Below are 25,880 nucleotides of genomic sequence, written 5' to 3'. Positions count from 1 at the left end.
AAGAGAGGCTGGCCTAACAACAGCTGGATACGAGACACGGAGGAAAGACTAAAGCTGCAAGGAAACAACTTGGGCGGGATAGCCAAAGCAGCCCAGGACAGAGTGCGCTGGCGAGTGGTCGTCGATGGCTTATGCTCATCCAAGAGCAAAGGGCCTAAGTAAGTAAATAACGAAACCTTATGTATTCGGATGCAACCCATATAAAGGACAGATTAATGTTAAAGGACATTATTCCCGCATCACGGACAACGTGGATTACTGTTTAACATGCACCAAATGTCCATCGACAGTTTATATCGGGGAGACTGGTCGTATGTTGACGGACAGCCGTAGAGATGTCATCAACGGGAGAAATGACCTTCCTGTGCCCACCCATTTCAACCAAGAGAATCATACACTCGAAGATCTGAAGGTTGCGGTTTTGAAGGCAGGCCCAGCCAACCAAGAATACCTGAAGAGGCAGGAGATGCGGTTGATTTTCAAATATAGAACTGTTAGTCCTAGTGCCTTTAATCAGGACTTTAGTTTTGCGTGAATTGCTTTTTTTTTTTTTCACTTGCTTGGGAGCTGGCACACGCTGCCACGTGTGATGCGCGCACGCGCGCTATTATGAATTCGGGCATGCGGGCAAATTTAACTAGCTTTTTAACGGTATGGTTTTGTACCCTGAAGAAGGCAGCATTGCGAGAAACGTCGGTTTAAAATATATTACAGCGTCAATGTTATAATATTTTGAATTCACCTAACTATGTCCCTCTTCGAAACGTGTCCACATTTAATTAATACAACAGCATTTCCACATCAGAGAGAGATTCAAGTTTTACTCTCCTTAGAAAATAACTGAGTATACACATGTACGGATTTCATACCTATTTTGATACTTGTCAAGCGTAAATCATGTTTTACTGTTTTTAAAATTGTTGTATTGTTATTTGTAGGCCTAACAGCAGTTCTGAACAAGCCCAGCAGGAGATTGCCTGAATGACTGGTTTAAAATACTACTGAGATGAAGTCTCAGTTTACATTGAGATTACAGCTTTTGTCAAAGAGGAATATTTCATATTTACCCAACGGACCAAGCTCAGTAACACTAATGAGGAATGGAATAAGAGAAAAGTAGAAAAAAAAAAAAAAACAATATGCGTGGCCACTAGGAACAACGGTCCATAATCTTTACATCGTCGAAATCAATTGCAAATTCATAGTTGCTTTATTAGCGAGCCGAATTCGATCAACAATCACATACACATTCCAGACATGTATAAAATCTTGGCCAATCCCTGGAGGTTCTTGCCTTCTTAAAAACACCTCATTTACAACTTGGACGCAATTTTGAATTTTGTTGAAGAAGGTTATTGTATTTTAACCAAAACGCCACACTTTTTTACGATTCTAGTCAGTGACAACACATTTTATCTCTTAATATAAGCATGCCTGACTACAACTACGGTATTTTTTTTATAGGATATTACTTCAGTTAAAGAAAATTGGTATCAATGTAGGTGCTGTCTAAGCAATTAAATCCAAAGAATATAACTGAATATAAAAACCTATATACAACATATTTAAACAAAACAGCAAGCAAAAATTTAGCTTCTTAATATTGTTAAAAAATTACGGCTTGTTTAAGAAAACAAAAACACTCGTTTTATTGATTCCAACCTAAGTGTATCTACATACAAAAATAAGCGATTTCTTCTCCCACAATTAAGCTACTTAGTATTGTTAACATAACCGCTCCTTTATAAAAAGGAAGCTAAGCTCACATTGTTGTTGCTAATAAATGTATTTATCTACGTCCAAAAATAATTGGTTACTTGTCCCGCAACCGTGAATGTCCTCGTGGCGTTTAAAGGAAACGTTATCTAGATAAACAGCGACCCTACCAACGAGAGATTCCCGTCTCAGGTAATTGAAAATGAGATCAGTTGAATGGTGACTGATATATACTTCTTTCCCATTTGTATTCCTTGGTGATCATCACTGGCAGCCAATTTTTTCAATATATCCCTTTTGAATTTTGTTCTTATTAAAGACTTGAATTGAACAAGAATAAACGCTTTTATGGCAAACTTTCCCCCGCATTTTTCTGTATTGATTTTCTTGTTTGTGTTTGTTTCTTCATCTGTTTGTTTGGTTTTCTTCTTTTCAAGACAGCAAGTAGGAAGGTTTTACCACGGGCACTCTGATTTGATCTTGACATTAAAAACAAAGTAAGCTTGAAAGCAACACTTTCAGCAGATAGCTTATCCCAGTTCCTGTAGCATAAAGCAGCTAAGAGTATTGCTACTCACTCCTGGATGGAATGCTATTTCATCACAGGGTTACCCCAACAGTATGTCCCCGTTACTCATTTATACACCTGGGTAAAGAGACACAATGGGAGCAAAGTTTCTTGTCTAAGGAAACAACACAGCAACTAAGAGACCAAGGTTCCAACAAGGTTACCACTACGCTACGCCTTCACAAAGAGAAGCGGGGGTAGACAACAGACTTGTTAAGCCAAAATGATCACAAGCAGGAAACCGGAAGTGACCGCGGTTGGAAATCAGACCTGTCACCCTATGATTAGCACATAACTCCAATATTTTCATATAAATTAGGTAAAACGCAAACTACTATCAATTATTAAACACTAACAATACATCCAGCAGCATTATTTTATCACCCTCTATTGTTTGTTTTGTTTTGTTTTGTTTTTTCTGTTAAAAGCGACTATTCAATAACAAGTCTCATGTTTCTTCCAACCCCTTGTAGAAATTTGAAACCTAAATGTTTTGTTAACTGAAGTCAAACTTGTCTCAGGAAAGATGTTTGGTGGATTTGTTGCCAAAAGAATGAACTTAAATTTTCATCCCACGACAATCATAAGTTTGGCAGGTGGCGTCTATGCTATGGTGCATTGATAATTTGCAGACTCGCAACAAGATTCTTCATTTGCATCAATCCGAGGGGAATCGATACACAGGTGAGTTCCATACGCATAGCCTCTATTTAACGATTGCTAAGCTAAAATAGTACTCATATCTCTGAATTAATTTAACTTTAAATAGCTACATTCAAATTAACTTTTTTTTAGGAAAGAACTGACTTATACATTCGTTGACGCCAGAATTTAATAGGTGCACTAATGATGACGTGATGTTTTTGAAAAGAAAATTGGTTAATATTTGGGGTTATTCTTAAAGACTGCAAATTTCTTAAAGCTCAGATAAAATAGAATTCGAGGTGAATAAGAGGACATATTGATATATACCATAGTGATATCAAAGATAAGCATGTTTTATTCGCAAAAACTCATATTTTTGTTGTATCTTATTTTTTCAATCACCAACAAATTTTGAATATTTTTAAAATGAGAAACTGAAACCATCAAGAGCTTAAAACAAAACCAAGAAAAAGACTGCATTGTGGAGATATCAGAATGAGTGCTATCCCTTGTCGAAAAGAATCACGTCCTATAATTGAACATATTCGTCAGAAAGACTCAAGGTTAAAATTGAGGATAGGACAGTTATTCTACTTAGTTCCTTTTTAATTTACACCGAAAAGTTAAAAAGGGATAGTAATTCATCTATTTCAGTTGATAATTTTTTTCGTAACTAATGTTGATTAAATTTGTTATAAAAATGCTTCTAAGAATGACCTGTAAAGATTCAATGAAGGAAACTGATGCATTGTCGAAAATTTTACCAAGGAGGAAGTTACAAGCCATTCTTTGTTTTAGTAGTGTAACGTTGGCAGGACCTACTATGACAGCAATGACAATGACAAACTTAATTGAGCCAAGAAAATTTGAAATTCAGTACAAGGAAGATCGTTATTTTAAGAACGAAAATGTTTGGATAATTTCAGAAACTAAACTTAAGACAAAAAAAAGTTCTAGCTTATTTTTTCCGACTTTTTTTTCACTTGAAATTTTGGGTTAACTCTCTGAGTAAATAATGCTAAATTTATTGAACGTAGTTCACATTAAAACAACAAACTACAGAACCTAGTTTCAGAACAAAAAAAAAACAAACAAACAAACAAACCGAAGTTGAAAAAGTGCACGAACACTAACACCTAAGTGAACGTGATTACACAAAACTTTAATTCCTCCAATATGCGTTGTAGGGATGCCTTGCTTATAATGCAATTGTTGTGAAATACTAGTTCCCAGTCTTTATAAAGAGCACGCGCTCGCGCTGTTATGTATTACCTCGCTGTAGTGAATAAACTAGAGTTGTAGTTTGTACAGCGATCTTGAGTGTGTTCATTTGTATTCGGGAATACAAAAGCATAACATTATGTCAGAAACCAGATAATAATGAATCAACTGCCACCACCGAAGCCGCTATCATTCGTAGAATATGTTGCAGAGAATTGAAGACGTTGGATCCAGTAATTTAAGCTTTATCTCAACGCGACGGCCTTCGACAAGAAACCAGCGCAAGTGCAATGTTCGACTTTGCTAACAGTTGCAGGGGAGGAAGCGTTGGAAATCTTTAATACATTCGGTCTCAGCGACAAAGACAAGGTGAAGGTAGATGTCGTGAGCAAGAAGTTCGAAGAATGTTGTACGCCGAGGAAGAATGTAACTTACGAGCGCCATGTGTTCAATACGAGGGCACAAGGAGCGACCGAAGGAATCGATGCCTTGGTCATGGAATTGCGCAAGCTTGTAAGAAACTGTCAGTTTGGAGAATTGCATGATTCTCTAATTCGTGATCGTATTGTGTGTGGTATCAGAATTAGTGAAGCCAGGAAACGTCTTCTGTTCAATATGAAATTAGACGCTGGTGCTCAATGCAATGTTTTCCCTTATGCCTTGTACTGTAAACTGACACGTGAGAAAATGAGAAAGTCAAAAACCCGACTTGTGTCTTATGCTGGCCACAAGATACATGTGATGGGTAAAGCTACTCGGCACTACAGGTGAAACTTAGAGGGAAGTCCAACCCTGTTGAATCTCAAATAATTGAGCATCCAGCCACTCCTGTAAGTGGTCTTCAAACCTGTCATGGATTAAATCTTCTCAAGAGAGTCAGTTCAGTTGGTACCCAAGGGGATGAAAACCTGTCCAGTGATACTACATGTAATCAAAAATGTTGATGAAATCCTTAAGAAGAATGAAAATGTGTTTGATGTTATTGGATGTTTGGAGGGTACCTATCAGATCAAGATTGATCCTAACCGCATGGAAGAACTCGGTGTTATTTGTAAAGCCGAAGAACCAACTGAATGGGTTAGTTTTTTAGTAGTTGTGAGAAACGAAATGATAAAGTGCGACTTTGTTTAGATCCTAGGGATTTAAATAAACCAGACAGAACATTATCCTAAGTATGAAAACTGTTGGAAAAGTTGCAGCTGAATTAAGTATGCCAAAGCGTTTAGTGTTTTAGACGCCACATCTGGGTTTAGGCACATTAAGCTCGATGAGAAACGTTCTGAGCATTTAACACACAATTTGGGCGATATCAGTACCTCAGGATGCCATTTGGTATTAACTCAGCCCCTGAGCTCTATAAAAAGAGAACGACTCCAGCCTTTAAGGACCTGAGAGGAGTGATGATATTCTTGCCTGGGGCAGAAGCGAAGCTGAGCACAACCATTGCTCAGAGCAAGTGTTGGAACGGCCAAGGAAAGTTGACTGAAGCTCGACCGAAGTAAAATGAACATTATGACTACCGAAGTTCTATACATTGGACATGTGTTGACATCAAACGGATTGAATCCAGATCCTAGAAAGGTGCATGCAGTTGAAGGAATGCCATCACCAGCAGATAAGCCTGCACTCTTAAGATTCCTTGGAATGGTGAACTGCATGAGTAAATTCATACCCAACCTAGCAGACCTAACTCAGCCATTAAGAGAGCTACTGCACAAAGAAGTGGAATGGCATTGGTCCAAAAGACAAGAGAAAACATTCCAAGCCATTAAAGAAAAGCTGACAAGTGATGCAGCACTCCATTATTATGATGTCGAAAAACTCACTACAGTTTCAGCACTGAGATATATCATCCTATGGTCTTGGGGCATGTCTACTGCAAGAGGGTCGACCAGTGTGTTATGCATCCAGATCACCCAACTCTGCTGAAAGAAACTGCGATAGAGAAAGAACTATTGGCAATAGTGTATGGATGTACCAAATTTCACCGGTATGTTTATGACAAGAAAGTAAAAGTTCAGACCTAACACAAGGCTTGGGAGGCCTTGTTTAAAAAACCATTATTTCAGGCACCGCACAGATTGCAACGAATGATGTTAAGGTTTCAACGTTATGACCTACAAATGGAGTATGAACCAGGCCTAAACTTGTTGATTGCAGATACTCTAAGCCGTTCTCCAGAAGGAAGCACTAAAACTGCAGCCAACACAAAGGATGAATTTGAAGTACTTACCATTGAAAACATGCCAGTCCGTGAGGAAAAATTGGAACAGTGTACAGATGCTATTGGAAAAGACCTAACATTGCAGAAGCTCAAGACCACAGTGATAAGTGGATGGCCAGAAAGGAAGTCTCAAGTAGACCCAAAGCTTCGTGAGTATTGGAACATTAAGGGAGAAATTTCTGTTTGTGATGATTTACTACTGAGGTAGAACAGATTAATTGTACCAAGTTCACTCAGAGAACAAATGCTAAGTCAAATTCACAGCAGCCATTTAGGCATCAAAAAGTGCAAACGTAGAGCCAGAGATCCCTTGTATTGGCCAGGAATGAACCAACGGATAGCCGATATGCTATCCAAGTGCAATATCTGTTGAACGTTCAGAAATTCTCAAGCACAGCAACCACTTAAGAGCCATGAATTACCTGAAAGACCATGGCAAAAGATTGCTGTTGGTTTGTTTAAACTTGACAAACAAGAATATGTGGTTATGGTTGACTACTACTCAAAGTTCTTTGAGGTGACCCACTTGCATAATAGTAAAAGCAAGACAGTGATTAACCACATAAAACCTCAGTTTGCAAGATATGGAATCCGTCAGATAATGGGCCCGAGTTCAATAGCCATGAGTTTGCCGAATTCGCAAAGCAGTATGGGTTCAAGCATATTACGTTATCGCCCAGATACCCGCAGAGTAATAGTTTTTAAGAACGAGGAGTTCAAACAGCTGAGAATATGTAATGCCTCGCTTTAGTGAATAAACTAGAGTTGCAGTTTGTACAGTCAACTTGAATGTGTCTATTTGTATTCGGGAATACAAAAGCATAACAGCAATGTTATGCTGTAGTTTCACATGCAGACTCCTGTTTAATTTCTGTCTGTTGATAACTTTTATGTTGCTTGATTATTTTTCTCCACGATCACTAACAAGAATTAATTTAATTAAAATTTTAAAGTCAACAATTCGAAATGAAAAGAAAATAGCACGCTGAAGCTACCACAATTATTTACAGATTATGGTAAGCAACTTCATTTTCATTTCTTGGCCCAGCAGAATCCGGTGGTGTTAATTTCTTTACACTCTGACCTTTGTTCGTGACGTACTTGTGGTGTGCAAAATTTTATTCATAGTTGTCTCTTAAGCTCTTCAATTAAATGAAGACTAAATGCAAGAAATAACGTTTTAATGGAGAAACCCGCACCGAATGTATGAACCCATGGATTTTCGCTCACAAATGACTCCAGTTAAAAACAATGTGTTCCTTTGTGCCTTCGTTTCTCAGACAATGACACCAATAACAATAATGCAGTGGGAAATGTTCTTGATGTTTGGAAAAATTGTTTTGCTTAAATCTTTAAGCACCACTTCTTTTAAAAGTCATTTGTAAGTTAATAAACATGTTACATTGTAAATAATCCGGTCACGTACATGTCCGTATAACCACATCTATAAAACCTCGATTTACGAGGTGTCAAGGGATTTAGGGAAATTTGTTCGTCATATCGAGGGTTAGTTTTATCATAGTTTGTTTGTTGATGTTTGGAGAAATTGATTTGCCCAAATCTTTTTTTATACCTTTAAAATATTAACAGCGTTAAAGTGCCCCTAACCCTTCAATTTGTTTTCTTTTTGGTAGATTTCCATATCTGTGAAGAACTCATTTTCGAAAATTTTTTTTAGAAATATTGAATCCTTTTTATTTTACGAGCGCTAAAAGTTACTAAAATTTTTAAATTTTTGCGCGCTTTAAGCCCCGCTGGACAAATTTTTGTCTCGTGGGCTCTTTAGGAACGAGCCAATGAGAAGCGTCCGGTATTTGACACTTTCTTAGCTGTGACGTAAGAAAAGGACACCAGAAGGATTCAGAAGGAATCTTATGCATGCTGATTCATTTCTCGACATTTCGAGAGTTGCTGCATCCAAAAACCACACATTTTTTAACCATTTTCTCTGTTTACAATTGAAGCATTACTGCGAATCTTCGGATATTTTTGCACGATGTCTTTTTCTTACGTCACGCTCCATATTTGGCCGAGTGGGGGACTAATGCGAACGATAGGTGAAAACATCGACAAGACTGCCTTCACTTCTAGCGCTCGTAAAAAGAAAAGGATTCAATATTTCTCAAAAATTTTTTCGAAAATGAGTTCTTGAAAGATATGGAAATCTACTAAAAGAAAACAAATTGAAGGGTTAGGGGCACTTTAAGCACCACTTCTTTAGAAGTCATTTGCAAGTTAATAAGCATATTAAATTATCTTGTCCCGTACACGTCCGTAAAATCTCGATTTAACGCGGGGAGCCAAGGGATTCAGGCAATTGAGAGTTAGTTTTATAGTAGTCAATTAAAGGCAATGGTTATGAACCCTGACAAACTTCTTTGTTTTATGTTTTTGTTTGCCTTTTTGGCCTTGACCCTGCACAAACAACGATAGAGTTTGGAATGTGTTGGAGCAACTGACCAATACAAACGTTTTTGTTAAGATATTCAACTGTGGTTTGAACGTTAAAACAAAGGATTGTGCAGGATCGCGGCCTTTCCAACATAAATTGCATCATCATTGTTTTCATGGCAAGGTTTCCTAACCATTCCCTCAAGTAACTATGGTTTTATCGAGGTTCTGTTCTATGCATTTTAAAAGGAATGTCGCTCGTATCAACCGAGGACTTTGTGATATAGACGTTCGTTGAATAAAGGTTCCACTGTACCTTGAAACACTGCACATATATCAGTATTTTGATTTTCCTAGCACAATCATGTAGAACTGTGAAGTAGCGTTCTCAAGAAAGGTAAATACTGAGAAAATTTAGAGTCCTCTTAATGTGAATCGCGGCCATAAACTTCCAGGCAACTACTCAAGCTGCGAGGACAGTTCAAAGTTTTTTATACGTGGGAACGTGTCTTCATTGGCTCACAAGTTGCCAATTCACTTGAAAAAATCGTAACAGATAATTTCATCGATGAACTGAAAATGTACATCTCGCACTAGCTTCTGACAGTTGTCTCTGGTATTCTTAATCTAAAGATGCTTAACGCTTATTTATAATCTAAATTGGCATTTAGTTACTATTTCTCAGCATACTGATTTCTCTTCTTTACTTTCCTATTTAGTTGTTAAAGATGGAAAGAAGACTCATTTACATCACGTTCATAATATGTGTCTCATCCATTCAAAAGGTTCAAACGAAAAACAGAAAATATACACTCGGTAAGTGAAATATACTAATCGATTTTAATCGATGCTTTAAAGTGAAAGCTACAAGAAGTAAATGAATCAGTCGTGGGTCAGGGGGGTGGGAACCTCTTTTAGTGGAGGGAGGGGTAGTTTCGCATCTAATAAACAAAACTACATCCCTACTGTCCGGTCTTTATAGGTGTTATTCATGGAAATTCAGCAGTGTATGATGCGATGCGCTTCGCCGCCAACAAGACGAGTGTTTTCAGCAATGTTTCACTTGTCTTCAAATCCATCAACACGACAGAGAACACCAACCTATTCAATAAAGGTAACATATTTGTATGTGTACATTTTTCACGTCTTTCAAGTGGCAACAGCAAAATTCCATGGTCTTTGGGGAATATGGGACATGACTCAATACGAGGATCTCCGCGGGTTTACACGTTCAACTGCCTAATTTCAGCAAACATTAGCATAAATTAACATAAACAAAACAACTAGATACAAATTAAAAGAACTTGGAAAACTTTGAAACCGCTGAAAATTTGAGTTTGGTATGTTTAATAGCTTTTGAGAAACAAGTACCAAGATTCTTGCAAAGACCCCATACATTCTTTGTAAATTTCACAGCTTTTGAAGGTACGGAATTTCTCCGAGAATATTAAACTTATCACAGGTTGTATATGGGGTTAAGCTGAAAATTGGCCGAAATCATAACTATGACTTGAGAAAAGGCAGTTTGGTGTTGTATCCAATCATTATTGGATTGTGTATTGAGTAGTTCTATCCCATAATTAGTATTGGATTGTATATTGAGTAGTTGTATCCAATTATTATTGGATTGTGTATTGAGTAGTTGTATCCCATAATTAGTATTGGATTGTGTATTGAGTAGTTGTATCCAATTATTATTGGATAGTATATTGAGTAGATGTATCCAATAATTATTGGATTGTATATTGAGTAGTTATGTCCAATCATTATTGAATTGTGTATTGAGTAGTTGTATTCCATAATTAGTATTGGATTGTATATTGAGTAGTTGTATCCAATTATTGTTGGATTGTTGTATGTACATTCTTTGTAAATTTCACAGCTTTTGAAGGTATTGAATTTCTCCGAGAATATTAAACTTATCACAGGTTGTATATGGGGTTAAGCTGAAAATAGGCCGAAATCATAACTATGACTTGAGAAAAAGCAGTTTACCGTTGTATCCGATAATTATTGGATTGTATATTGAGTAGTTATGTCCAATCATTATTGGATTGTGTATTCAGTAGTTGTATCCCATAATTAGTATTGAATTGTATATTGAGTAGTTGAATCCAACAATAATTGGATTATATACTAAGCAGTTGTATCCAACAGTAAGTGGACTGTGTATTGAGTAGTTGTATCCCATAATTAATATTGGATTGTGTATTGAGAAGTTGTAGCTGTATCAAATAAGTATTACATTGTATATTGAGTTGTATCCAAAAATTGAAACGTGAGGAGCGTCAAGAAACCGTTACTTGAGATGACTAAAATTTGCCTGAGTATAGTGTAAACTATACTTGTAAATAACTTGTCAATAACTGTGTAGTTGATGCTTAACAAAGTTTCTGCTTAGTTAATTGATAGCTTAGAAATGGCCGAAATTCTACTTGATAGCTGAGGAATGGGTGAAATGTAAGCTGATAGCCGGTTGTTTCATAGTTGTTTCATTTGTGCCAATGAGGCAATAAGGAGCCTATGATTTATACATAAACAATGCGTTAGTCTTTTCCTTTATTACACCATTTACCAACTAATAATTTGAGGTTTTTTGTTTTAGCTTTAGCGTTGCTGCAACAAAACGTCGTTGCACTTATCGAGGGAAGCCACACAAAGTACTCAATCTGTGTACTCTCCAAAGTAACCGGCATTCCCCTCATACGTCTCTATGGAAACGACAGGCCATGCGATCAGTGTGAAAATGCGATTGAGATGTCAGCGGGCTACAGGGACTACGCGTATGCTACACTTGACATACTCAGCACATTCCAGTGGAACAAGATAGCAATTGTTCTTGATGGTACAAATTCCTTAACTGCTTGTTTGATGTCTGTTAAAGGAGATACGTCCAGAAATGCACGCTTATGAAATTCATGAACTGTATGATAGACATCACACAGGTGTCCTATAACCTTAATTCTTACTTTAAAAACACAAATAATTCTGTCAAAAATGAAGTCATATGAAAACGACAAAAAGGTCTGTTTTATATGAAGTACCCAAATTCAGGGTAAGGTGCATTTCTAGACATGTGTCTACTAGAAATGCTTTTTTTTTAGTGAAGTAAGTAACCCATTCAAACGGTAAACACGGACACGCATAGTACCCATCAGTCTCCACATAATTATTAAAAAAAAAGCCTCCATGAGAATTTTTAAACGACTTTTTAAGATAAATACATTTATGTTCAAAACCAAAGTTTTTCTTTAATCTCTTTCAGAGGGGTGTCTGTATGAAGCTGGATATTTCTATACCATATCCCAAAGTGCAAAGTTCACCATAAATTTTGTACAGCTTACAGAGAAAGAACAAGCAAATGAAGATCAGGCCGCATCAGTCAGTGAAGCAATGGAGAAAATAGCAAATCTTGGGCCAGACGTTATTCTTCTTTACACAAGTAAAGAAAATATGGAACGCTTACTCAATCAGCAGGTAATATTGATTGTCTTTCCTACCCCTCCTCCTCCTCCTCCTCCTCCTCGTTCTTCTTCTTCTCCTTCTTCTTCCTTTCATCTCTTCCTTTCCATTCTATTCGATGATACTAGCTTCAACAAGAAAGCAGCTATAATACATAATTTTAGTAGCCTCATGGAAAGGAACTGACTGGATCAAGCGCTTTTACCTCGTGGGCCACTTGATTTCTACCTAATTCTATTTTTATTACTTTTGTAACAGAAACCTTGCAAACACAACAATCGCTCTAAATGGATATTACAAGGACAGGTGAGGCGAAAATCTTGAACATTTAAACATTTAATTCTGTTTTAAGGATTAATAGAACAACTAGCACTGGTTATCCAAAAGAAATTCATTTGGGCCTAAAACTACGGTAATCTGACCAACCGAATACTGAAATAATGTTGGCTACGGTAACCAGAAAGCGAGAAAGCGTTTGGCATACATATAACATTTACCAGCCGAATTTTCTTAGACCTTAGTCAAATTATAAGTATCCTTCAAATATTTAAAGTGCCCCTGGGAAGAAAATTTCATTTTTCATCTTTTTGCATTTTTGTGTAGAATATGACCTTCTTACTCATGTTACCCAATTTCAATCCTTTACGGCAATTGGACGTATTTTTTTTAGCTTTTTATTCGAGATTTCACGGCCGCCATTACTTGGCCTTGTTCCGGAAGTTAAGGCTCAAATTACAGGAAGTGACGTCATTGGCTCAACACGAAAAGTTCCACATGGCTAAGTTTCATATGGATTCTATTTCATAAACTGTATTCTGCTGTTGCAAACTAAATAACTCTAATCGCCGTAAAGGATTGAAATTTGGTAACATAAGTAAGAAGGTCATATTCTACACGAAAATGCAAAAAGATGGAAAATGAAATTCTCGTCCCAGGGGCACTTTAACAATTATCTCACGGATTATCGCCTGATATTCAGGGCATAGGCGGAGTTGGCCAAAATAAGGAGATAATCAAAGGAAGATATAACAGGGTATATAACAAAGGACATTTTTTTGCGGAAAAGCTTGGACAATTTTTATTTTGCCATTTTTCTCCCCCTCGCGGGAAATTACGTATATCACAGGATATCTGTTGTGCGCGGACGACCAAAGAATACTGAGTGCACCATGACTATATTTGGTCAGTGTTACATTGTTTTGAACAATAACATTAAATAGATGGCTGTTGAAAGTTAAAGCTCACCACAATTAGATGGCTGTTTCCCTTCACGGAGGCTGAAGCTCTTCACAATTAAAACACTTAGCATAAAGTCATTAGTACCTCAATAATAGTAGGATTATCAAAGGATAAACAGCGTTCTAGCGGAAACCAATTATCAACACTGTAGGTTTTACTAATCAGGAACGAAATTAACATTTGCTTTCTACTCTAGGTCTCGGGGAACTTAACTAGTCTCTCAGGCAATGTGGTTTTAGCATTGAGGCTTTACATTAAACCTTCTGATAAACTGGAAAAGGCAGTGGAAAAGAATTACGATACCAGCGGCAAGGTAGGGTGGTATGTACGTGACATAACATGAGGTAAAGATAACTGAAGATTTGAAAAAAACTTAGCTTTTCCTCTGTAATAATTACAAGGTATAAAACATTTTTCTCTGTCTTTCTTCAAGAAATAGAAGTAATTTCCACCTTCACTTTATGTTAATTTTTTAGAATAATAGTAACGCTCGACAACGAATGCTGTAACCTGATTAGGTGGCTAGGTTGCTCATTAGCTATTGTTAGTATTTTTATTATTATTGTTATTGTTAATTTCCACCATGAACGTTCTCACTGACCAATGTTGAATAATTTCGTAGCACTTCGCTGCACTAGCTCATGATTCCGTGCCAGTCATCAAACAGGCTCTAAACAAAGAACCATGTTCATCGATTAATGGGTCTGCCATCACTTCAAGAGAAAGAGACGCAGTGTTGACCTGCGTGAGAAAGGTAAGGTACTTACTAGTACTGTAGATTTCTACAAATAGGGCCGATAACGTGCACTCAATGGTACAAGTCAAAGAGAAACGTACAAGCCTTGAATTTCTGTGGAGGTAATGATTCAATCCTTTAGTTTCAAAGACATATCATCTCAAATTTTTCCAGTGGAGACGGGATTGAAAGACTGTTACTTTGAGTCGAATGAATGAATGAAGAAAGGAAGGAAGGGAGGGAGGGAGGGAGGAAGGGAGGGAGGGAGGGAGGGAGGAAGGAAGGAAGGAAGGAAGGAAGGAAGGAAGGTAGGAAGGAAGGAAGGAAGGAAGGAAGGAAGGAAGGAAGGAAGGAAGGAAGGAAGGAAGGAAGGAAGGGAGGGAGGGAGGGAGGGAGGGAGGAACGGAGGAAGGGAGGAAGGAAGGAAGGAAGGAAGGAAGGAAGGAAGGAAGCAAGGAAGCAAGGAAGGAAGGAAGGAAGGGAGGGAGGGAGGGAGGGAGGGAGGAAGGGATGAAGAAAGGAAGGAAGGAAGGAAGGAAGGAAGGAAGGAAGGAAGGAAGGAAGGAAGGAAGGAAGGAAGGAAGGAAGGAAGGAAGGAAGGAAGGAAGGAAGGAAGGAAGGAAGGAAGGAAGGAAGGAAGGAAGGAAGGAAGGAAGGAAGAATTTTTTGACCCCCGTGATCTATATGAGCTAACAAAAGCTCGCTTAAAATACATACGTATTCGGTTCAAAAAAGGCCAGCTTAGTTTCAAGAAGGAAATTCAGTTCACTGAACTTTCCAGTCTCTTGGTAAATTCAAATCAAAGAAATCTGAACAGTTCAAACTGTTTTAATTTACAGCTGTTACCGGTACCAAGCAGTATTTCCGAATGAGAAAATCACTTTCCGAGTCTTTCCTGTTTTTTAAAGCATCTCTAGGTTAGGTCCCCCGGTGCATTTTACAATTTAAGGTGGTCTGAACACTCTCTACAGGTCAACATGGATGGTTTAACCGGACCTATCAAGTTTGACGAAAATGGAAAACGAAAGGGGATTGAGCTGGAAATTTTGAATCTTCGAAACAATTCCTTTAAGAAGGTAAGAAGCAAAATACCATACTTGTATCTTTTGTTCTTTAACAGTCGTTTTGTTTATTGATTGTTTTTGTGGTCGGTGAGTGGCTTCACCGAATAATAGTATTATCCTTTGCTACTTGTGTTCGAATCGTCAGTTTCGAATACTTGTTAAAACTCCCCATCTGGCGATTAACTGCATGGCTGGTTACGAGTAATCATTAATTTTTTTACTTCCATTTGTTTATGCTGGTTTCTATCATCTTTAAATTACTTACGCAAGAAGATGTTCCATTAAGATCCGCATGCCCCCTGTTTGGGTTTTTTTTTTAACCAGCGCACTTTGTAAATCTAAATTGCTCTAAGTTGTAGAGATAACGGGACAACATCTTCATATTAGGTACTATATGATGATCATGGAAAGATGACTGAAAAGATGAACTTATTTGATTAATAGAATTTCCATGCAAAAACTTTCCGTCAAATCAATAGTCTGCTTAAGCTTGTATTGAATACGTTATGGACTTCTCTCCCCCTGTAACATACGGCGTTTGCTGCAGAGGGTTCATTTTTCTAAGAAGGGGAGAAGCATTCCGTACGATTTATATTCACTACAAGTCGAAATCAACGAACTCAGAACAAACAACTGATCGATCTCATTTCCCCAGATAGCAAGCAACGGAGCACGTGTGAAATCTATTCCCACCCACTCATCCCAAAAATTCTTCTATGAGTACCTTGATCTCCCACGCCCCCTTCTCAGTTGTCCATCCACATCAGCACTGAATAACAGAAGCTCAATTTATGACACCTTCTCCTTGTCCCCCTTCTATTTCGGTTGTGCTATGTTAATAAAACACATTTCATTTTTTTATTTATTAGATAGGATCATGGAATGCAACTAAACATGCCGTGTTTCATAAAAACATCCGGCCCAACATGAATAACCAAACCACTGAAGGAAATGTGGAAGGAAGGAACCTTAGAGTTGTTGTTGCTATGGTAACTGAAACATAAATGAGTTGATAAGTCAGTTTCGGATAAAATGGAGAGCCTCCGTTGGCCCATTTTTTAATAGAGAATGTTTCCATGTGTGGAGATTTCTGGTTTACATGTTTTTCTTTTTCTTTTTTGAAATTAGACGGGAAAAAGGTTGCGTTGTAGATTGATTTAACGCATAGAAAAGGATGCACGACACTTTCGAGCATTAGTCACGTAAATGAATCTATTCCCATGTTGTTATTAGCACTGCGCCATGATAACATCCATTGTAAACTTTTCTTTTCACCTTATACCCAAAAAGGATGATCCGTTCCTGATGATGAAGACGCAACATGATGGGACAGTTACATATGAAGGATATTGTATCGATCTGTTGAAGGAACTTGCTAAGAAACTTCATTTTACATATGACATCTACCCCTCCCCTGACGGGCTGTACGGCGCTGAAACGGAAAATGGAACGTGGAATGGGATGATTGCAGAGCTAATAAATAAGGTTTGTGAATTGTTATATCAAACACGCGGAAGAGTGTTTCATCCGATTTCCAAACACCGAAAAGTGTGTATTTCTTAACCATCTTCGAGATGTTTTAAAATAAGATGAGACAATCTTATCGTGATTTCCAAACCTCTTGGAAGTGATTTTCTCTGCATGACTTATTGAGAAGTTGACAACTGATCTTAGGATTAAAGAATTTCAGCTGGAGCTAAATACAAAGCGGGTTAATTTCAGCTTAGAAACCCAGGCTACCTCAACAGCAGAACTCCTAATTATGCAGGAAAGCGCGCACTTCAAGAGTGTACATTGATCACATGCCAGGCTACTAAGCTTTTCTTGATGATCGGCGACTCACACTAGAATTAACAGTTAAATTGTTATGTTAATTAGGACTTGTTGGTGATGCCAGTGCGCTGGGTTGGCTTTGTTGTCTTAATAATAAATTTTAATTGGTTAAAAACTGCTTTTCTAAAAAAAAAAAAAACTTTTTTTTTTTTTTTTTAATAACCATTTATTTGCAAAAACACATTACTTACATTACTAACATTGCGGGCTAAATACATCACTGGACAATACAGTATTCTACCAACAATACAGTGCTTACTGGTTACTTACACTTGTCTACTAACAATACAAGACTCTAATTACAATTCAACACATATCAGACAGTAAAATGGCTTTCGCTCCTTACAATTACGGCTACTTACAATATATACTAACTTACGACTAAATTTAAACTACCTAATTACATCCAATCGTTACTTCACATTATGTACAGCAACATAGCTTACCGCCTACTTACTAATCTTCGTTATTAACTTATTGGATTTTAATTGATCATTTGGGACTGGAGGGCGTTCTTCAATGGGCTCCATTTCTTTTTAAAAGAATTTAGGGTATTATTATCTAAAGCGATTTGCTTTTCAATTTTCATGGAGTTCACGAGCAATTGTTTATATAGTTGCACCTTGGGTATGGTGTTTCTCAGTTTACAGTTGTATATATAATGTCTAGCAATAAGAAGTGAGTGATGTAAAAGTAGATGTGAGACATCGTTAATTAAGCCTAAACAGAGAGTTGGAGAGAGAGAAATGTCTTTCAAATCTTGAAGGTGTTGGGATATCCATTCAAATAAACTTTTCCAGAATGCCTGAGTATGTTTCCAGTGCCAAAACAGGTGAACCAGAGTTTCAGTAGTTTCACCACAAAAGGAACAAGTGTCGACTTGTTTTTTACCTATCTTGCAAAGAAAGTCGTTTGTAGCAATTCGTCTATGAAGAAACTTAAACTGGAATACTCTAAGCTTTGTTTTTCTTGTACAGAGGAATAGTAAATAATAAGTTTTTTTTCCAGTTAATGATCGAATCTTGAACTATACTCCCTTCAGAAAGCCATTTTTCTTCACTCCGCAATGGTGTGGAAGCCTTTTTTGGACAAGGCGTCTATAAAATTCTTTGCAAATATTTGAACGAGACAGAAGAATCGCTATATCATTTGAAAGAGAGTTGTGTAAGACTGGTGACCATGATTTCTTAAATTGTTTTAGCGCCGATATAACTTTAAAGTACTCAAGATAATTAGTTTTAATATTATATTGATCTATGAATGCATTATAGCATTAAAGTCTGATCTTTGTTAAGTAGATCTTTAACTTCTTTTACCCCTGCCTTAAACCAGGCTTTGTAAAAGAAAGGTCGGTTCTCTATTCTGATTAGTGAGTTATGCCATAAAACATAGAGTCAAAATCAAGGTTCTTCTCTCTGTAATTTAAATTGGTCCAGTGTTCGATAATTTCCCTCAAAAAAAGGATCCTTTATGTTAAGCTGTAAAACGTCTTGCGGTTTAAGGTTACTTAAAAACACTGCTTTGTTTCCATGCTTCTGGAGGTAGTAATCAACGAAAAGCTTCCATTTCCCCTGATTATCATTATTTAAGTAACCTTGTATCCACTTCATTTTCAGAGATTCATTAAAACTTTGAACATCTATCATCTTAAGACCCCCTTTATCGTAGTCATTTATCATTTCCACTCTTTTGATTTTATCCCCTCTTTTATCCCAGAGAAAATCATACAACAAAGAATTAATTTCTTTAAGTGCACCTTGATGCGTTGGGAGAGAGGATAGAACATGCACAATTTGCGATACTGCCAGAGATTTAATGATCGTAATTTTACCTAGAAGTGTCAACCTTCTTGCAGACCAGCTATTTAGGATGTTTAAAAAAAAAAAAACTTTCTCGAAGCAAAATTGAGGTCATTTGTCGTCTATTTCAACAGAATTTTCGCTTGTGATGTGAAAAGTTGCATCAAAATTTAAAATAATTTCTTATTTTCTTTTGAGACGGGTCCAAGCATGTTAACATTTTGTTAAAATGTTGCCAACATAACTGAGTGAAATTCAATGAAATTACTTTAATTTGTACAGTACTATAGTAGAGTCACATATTCTAACTTGGATAATCAGCGATTCCTATTTCTTATAGGACGCAGATATTGCTGTTGCTGCATTGGCCATAACGGAAAGACGAGAGAAAGTAGTAGACTTCAGTTTACCGTTTATGTATTACAGTGACGAAATGCTACTCAAGAAAGCGCCGTCCGACAGCGGAACAATTCGTTATTTGCAGTTTATGAATCCTTTTCAAAACAACGTCTGGTTTGCTACACTTGCCAGTATGGTGGTCATCTCTATTGCAGTGTTTGTCCTAAACTACTTCAGTCCTTATGGGTACAAAGACGCGAATGGTCGTGGAACGTCGGAGGAGTTCAGCATTTTTAACAGCGTGTGGTTTACATTGGCTTGTATGTTGCAGCAAGGAGCTGACAACCAGCCCAGGAGTCTATCAGGTATAGTAGCGGCATGTAAAGGTATTCAATGTTATGATCGGATGGTTCATCAATTTTGAGATTTTCCAAAAGTACAAAAGCCCCAGCCTGGGCAGCGTTTTTGCTTTTGTTGTTGTTGTTGTTGTTGTTGTTGTTGTTGCTGTTGTTGTTGTTGCTGTTGTTGGTGTTATTATCGTTATTGCGACTATTGCAGTTGTTGTTGTTTTTGTTTATGATAATTTTTTATCAGAGAAAAGTGTGGGAGAGTGAACGGTCAGAACCATAATTATTAATTCAGATTTATGCTGGACAAATAGGCTTAAGGATATTCTGGTTTTTACGCGTACAAGTTGCCTTTCGCAATAAATATGATTGTGTACTTCTACCGGTCGTGTCGGCTGAGGTGGTTAATGGTTGTAAATCGAACCTCTTAACTGACAGAGAACCAGTAAGCATCTATGAGCTTGCCTCAAAGGTGTCAGTGCGTTCCAGGTCGATCTCAAATTTTGCAACGTTCGTCTTCCGTGGAGATCGGAAAACCGAAGAACCTAGGACGAGAACCAATACCAAATTCTGCCCAAATTTGAAGGTGAGCCCAGGAATCAAACCCGGGCCGCATAAGTGAGAGGCTTGAACTCTCACCACTGTTGCATCCCTGCCCCCTTCCCCCCAGGGGGGAAAATAGTCGGGTTTCTGCCTCTCATGTGTTGATGGTAACTTGGATAGCATACAGAAATTAAAATATTGTTTTATTTACTTTAGCTCGTATTTTGACCGGATGTTATTGGTTCTGGATACTTATCTGGGTTTCAACATACACCGCAAACCTGGCAGCTTTCTTCACGGTCAAAAACGCCCCCTCTCCTATCAATAACCTTGGAGACATCCTTAAATCATCCTACAAAGTTGCAATAATAAAATCAGGGAGCACCTACGAGTTCTTCAAGACCAGCCAGTTCGAAACACACCAAAGGATTTGGAACAGAATTAAAGCTGAACAAACTTGGGTCAAAACCACCAAAGAGGCAATTCAGTGGTTACGAGAAACAGAAAAGTCTGTGTTTATTTATGATGGTCCGATTGTCAGATATGCTGCTAACCATCAGCCCTGCGACCTAATGACAGGTAAACGTTTTGGTTTTGATTACTTTTTGTTCATATTAGGTAGTATTTTGGGGAAATCCAGGAATCCAAAATAACATATCCTATATGGCCGTCATTTGGAAATCATGACACTGTTCCCAAGTCAAATGACGTCATCACCTCCTCTCATGGATCTCAAATGTCTTTAGTCGTACTTGAAAGTTTACGCTTACAAACCAAATTGGTTGGACCTCAGTTACTTGGCTTAGTGTGTAGATGATGATCCGCATTGAAATTAGTAACGTAAATGATCATATGCAAACGCTAGAAATTGGTTTAATGTCAAGGGTAATCTGCTGCGTGATTTTTCGACACAATTTGTCTAACACTTATAAGTTTATTTTTGATCATGAACACAATGCTTCAAGACGCTGGCTAGGAGGAAGGTTTACGAGGGAAATGGTCGCGAGGCTAGATCTTGAAAACCAGGTCAGCTTGGTTTACCGGGCTCTTATAAAGAGGCCCTTAACCTAACTGATTATAGAATCAAATTGTTTTTAGTTCCAGGATTGAGCGCGGCCAAAGGGCTTGGATTCGCTTTCCAAGGAAACGATCCCATCGTGAAGGAGTTTTCATTGGCAATCTTGAACCTGCACGAGAACGGTTTTCTTGAGAGAAGGAAACGAGCTTGGTGGAAGAGCACCAATATGTGTCCTAAAGAACAGGAAACAAGTGAGTACATCCCTTTTATGTACAGTCGTAAATTCTTATGAAGGCTATAATTTGTTTTGAGAACATTTGCAGACAGAAAAATTTGCACACGTTTCTGTAGAGATCTCAGGGAACTGATAAACATGATACATTATTTCAGGTCAATGGTACATTTTGCGTGAAAAGTTTTTATATTTCGCGTTAATATTTACATGGTTTTGAGTCCTTTGTTGCAATCTGGCTGTCTTTTGAAAATGCTTGCGGTTTTATGATTCACAGAGTAACACTCGCCCAGCTAACTATATATTGGCATTAGATTCATGGCTGAAAACTTGCAATAACGAATGATGGGTACAATCCCTCTTTCTTTACAAAACTTCTTTTCATTATTCGACATGTCTGAGCTATGGAGAATGGTTTTACTGACAAGAGCATTTGCTTCTTTCCTCTTAGCATTGTCACAAAAGAAAATCGATTTGAAGAGCATGCTGGGTGTTTATGTGGTCATGGGTACTGGTTTGCTTGTAGCGTTCTTCACGCTGATTGGAGAACTCTTCTGGAATCGACGAGAGAACTTGAAAACACTCAACAAAACTAAAAGGTTTGTTTTTAGGCCAGAATCTTCATCGAGTTATCTTTTGCTTGTTTTCTTATTTGTTTGCTTTTTTGTTGGACAAGTCAGTTTGGTATCTCTCCTACCCAGGTTGAGTAACCTGTTCCCATTTCTTTAAACAGCGAATAACTTTAACGAGTGGAGCAGAGGAGCTGTGTAGTGTATAAAATGTATAGTAACTTTTGTACTGAGCTGCTGGGTGACTAATTTTTCACTGGACAAAATTATCCCTCTGTGAACAACTTTGTCGCATTTGTTGTGGGAGAAATTAAAAAAAAAAAAAGGATGATTGTTTTGTCAACTTACTGATAGTAAAACCCATGCTTTTAGTCTACAGAGAACTGAAGCAGTTATGCTACTTTTTTTTCATGTCTGTAGCCCAAGCATTCGTTCTGTGCAAGTCCACGCAGAAGCTGTGTAACGGATTGGTCACAAACACATATCCTGGAAAAAGCCACAAGCATGGTTGATTATATTCTACAATAACAACGATGACTTCTCAATCAACAGTTCTGATATGCTAATCACAGATGATGCGTATCGGTCACCTTTACAGTAGTTTAAGCTACTCAAATAACTAAACATCCGGTAGCAGTTCTGAATTATGGTCGTAGGCTTAATTATACAGTCTCCAGTAAATTCGTTTAGTGCTACCTTTTGACTTTGGCTACTTCAAACTAAAGTTAAAAAAAGCGATGGAACAGAGATTTTCTTTAACTTTTAATACGGCTTAAGTGTTAAAGGGACAGTGTCAAGGTGATTATGCAGTTCTTTGGCTAAATTTGATTAAATCAGTTTTATATGTAATGGTAATAGGACTGAATGGAGTGCAATTCAGGGCGTAATCGGGCTAGTAATTTCAATTTTCGATTTGAAATTACGAGCCTGATTACCCCTGAATTGTACGATTCGAAGTCCTATTACCAATTAATTGTGCCAATAACAAAATGCGCGAATATCAGCTGTCAAAGTCTAAAGAAAAAATGTCTGAATAAATTAGTCACTGGACCAGTTAGTTTCCTCCATTATTCTTTTCCAGTTGAAGCTGGACAGCTTACCTGGTCACAATTTTTTCATTGATTTTGATTGGTTATCATGTGCCATGTAGTGAAATTTCACTGCTGGTGGCATTTGCTACTTGATTTTTCATTGGTTTTTTAAATGTCATATTTGACCGATTACAAGCTTCTAGTAATCGGACCGGTCAAATTGGACAGTTTTGGAGTTACATAGCAAAATTTAGCTATAAATATGGGCTGTTAAGAACCAATCATAATCAAGCATTTTGTTATTGACACAATTATATTTGAAACTGGTTCATTGGAAAGATCCAGAGTTTTGATTGGCTTACATGCCAAGAAGTAGCGGCCATTTAATTGTTTTCTGTGGTTTTTCTTCTTAAAATTAGATTAACAAGATCTAGCAAAATTTAAATTATTCCACTCGCACCTGTTGGACATTGGATGATTATAGCCAACGAGGCAGTTTTTGACTAATTAGCTATCTATTAATTGACATCTCGACCTTGTGGAATAATTTTTTAATATCCACCGCTTGACTTAGAGAAGTGAAATCTTTTTCCAAAACACATTGTGTGACACAATGAAATTTGTACAAATATGATGGGCCTGACCAATTAAAAATTTTAACTTATTTCATGATTTTTCGTTCTGCTTTTCGCCGTGGTAGAAGCGACTTCAAGGTGACCGGATAGTTCAATCAAATGTAAAATATGTATGCGACTAGTGTAGTAGAAATAAACCTATGACATGTGCCATAAATGTTTTGTTTCTTTCAATTCGCAAAGAAAAATAGAATAATATCATACGTTCCCCTTTATGCATTCACTTTAACTGTGGTCAAAACACTGTAGCAGACTCTTCTCCATTCGACCTTGGTGCGCGCAATCGAATGTGACTTCACCCGTTGAGGTGATCATTAAGACATGCTCAGGAAACCTTATGGCGGACTCCGGTCTTTACCTCAAAGCTGTCTGACACCTGGTCGGCGTGAGCGATCCTGCAGCTCATATCCTGGTACGTAAATCGGATGAATTGAGATGATCTTCTCTGGAACTCCGTAGTGCCTTATTAACTTCCACAGCGTCTCTTTGTCCACACTGTCGAAAGCCCTCTCAAAGTCTATGAAGTTGATGTAGAGAAGAGAATTCCGGAGTCCTCCAGGGGTGCCTGCTATCACCGTTCCTCTTCCTCCTAGTCATGGACTGGATCATGAAGACCACCAGAACAGGCAGGAACAACGGGATACAGTGGACTCTCTGGACACAGTTGGATGACCTCGACTTTGCTGACGACCTGGCGCTCCTGTCATATAACCACAAGCAGATGTAGGATAAGACCACTCGCCTGGAGACCACATCAGCCAGGACAGGGCTCAAGATCAACACAAAGAAAACGGAGCTAATGAACATTAACACCACTGCCAATACACCAGTCACAATCGGTGGAGAGCCCATCAAGGAGGTGGAATCCTTTGTCTACTTGGGAAGCGTTGAGGATAAACAGGGAGGCATGGACCGAGATGTTGAAACTAGGATTGGCAAGGCAAAGGGATCATTTGACATGCTTAAGAACATCTGGGCATCCAAGGCTATCCACACAAGAACCAAACTCCGCAACTTCATCTCCAACGTGAAGTATATTCTCCTCCATGGATATGAGACATAGCGTACAACAAAAACAATGCTGCAGAAAATAGGCATTCTTTAACACCTATCTTAGACGCATCAGATAGCCAGAGAAAATCAAGAATGAAGATCTGTTGGAGCGAGCGGGAAAGGAACCAGTGGCAAAGCAGATTCTGCGGAGGAAGTGGGGCTGGATCGGACACACCCTCAGGAAACCAGCATCCAGTACGACACGCCAAGCCCTGACCTGGAACCCACAGGGAAAGAGGATAAGCTAGAGGCCGGCCAAGTAACAGCTGGATACGAGACACGGAGGAAAGACTAAAGCTGCAAGGAAACAACTTGGGCGGGATAGCTAAAGCAGCCCACAACAGAGTGCGCTGGCGAGTGGTCGTCGATGGCTTATGCTCATCCAAGAGCAAAGGGCCTAAGTAAGTAAATAACGAAACCTTATGTATTCGGATGCAACCCATACAAAGGACAGATTAATGTCACAGGACATTATTCCCGCATCACGGACAACGTGGATTACTGTTTAACATGCACCAAATGTCCATCGACAGTTTATATCGGGGAGACTGGTCGTATGTTGACGGACAGGTCCAGGGAGCACCGTAGAGATGTCATCAACGGGAGAAATGACCTTCCTGTGCCCACCCATTTCAACCAAGAGAATCATACACTGAAGGTTGCGGTTTTGAAGGCAGGCCCAGCCAGCCAAGAATACCTGAAAAAGCAGGAGATGTGGTTGATTTTCAAATTTAGAACTGTTAGTCCTAGTGGCCTTAATCAGGACTTTAGTTTTGCGTAAATTGCTTTTTTTTTTTTCACTTGCTTGCGCGCTGGCACACGCTGCCACGTGTGATGCGCGAATGCGCGCTATTATGAATTCGGGCATGCGGGCAAATTTAACGAGCTTTTTAACGGTATAGTTTTGTACCGTGAAGAAGGCAGCATTGCCGAAACGTCGGTTTAAAATATTTATTACAGCGTCAATTTTATAATATTTTGAAATCACCTAACTATGTCCCTCTTCGAAACGTGTCCACATTTAAGTAATACAACAGCATTTCCACATCAGAGAGAGATTCAAGTTTTACTCTCCTTAGAAAATAACTGAGTAGACACATGTACGTATTTCATACCTATTTTGATACTTGTCAAGTGTGAATCATGTTTTACTGTTTAATTGTTGTATTGTTATTTGTAGGTCTAGCAGCAGTTCTGAACAAGCCCAGCAGGAGA

The 25,880-nt window shown here is 38.1% G+C and overlaps 1 protein-coding gene across 1 annotated transcript; it reads left to right on the top strand.

Moving 5' to 3' along the window:
* The first annotated feature begins 2,852 nt into the window (after positions 1–2,852).
* On the top strand, positions 2,853–24,830 carry LOC146485327 (glutamate receptor 4-like). Its single transcript, XM_085103445.1, has 16 exons — positions 2,853–2,968; positions 9,485–9,581; positions 9,748–9,879; positions 11,371–11,610; positions 12,031–12,242; positions 12,486–12,533; positions 13,663–13,779; positions 14,089–14,220; positions 15,174–15,278; positions 16,136–16,255; positions 16,557–16,751; positions 19,239–19,602; positions 20,344–20,706; positions 21,226–21,396; positions 21,829–21,976; positions 22,367–24,830. Exons 2-16 carry the CDS (start codon positions 9,494–9,496, stop codon positions 22,407–22,409), a joined length of 2,478 nt encoding a protein of 825 aa, XP_084959571.1. The 5' UTR covers positions 2,853–2,968; positions 9,485–9,493; the 3' UTR covers positions 22,410–24,830.
* Positions 24,831–25,880: the final 1,050 nt, after the last annotated feature.

The sequence above is a fragment of the Pavona decussata genome, unplaced genomic scaffold (genome assembly GCF_977016875.1).
Source record: "Pavona decussata unplaced genomic scaffold, jaPavDecu1.1 SCAFFOLD_26, whole genome shotgun sequence".
Lineage (NCBI taxonomy): Eukaryota > Metazoa > Cnidaria > Anthozoa > Scleractinia > Agariciidae > Pavona > Pavona decussata.
Note: the sequence above shows the minus strand (reverse complement) of the source record. Positions and strands in the feature narration are given on the sequence as shown.

Coding starts and splice junctions, on each gene's coding strand:
- LOC146485327 (XM_085103445.1), top strand. CDS start 9,494: ATGGAAAGAAGACTCATTTACATCACGTTCATAATATGTGTCTCATCC. Junction 15,279..16,135: donor GAAACAATTCCTTTAAGAAG/GTAAGAAGCAAA, acceptor TTTATTTATTAG/ATAGGATCATGGAATGCAAC. Junction 16,752..19,238: donor TTGCAGAGCTAATAAATAAG/GTTTGTGAATTG, acceptor TATTTCTTATAG/GACGCAGATATTGCTGTTGC.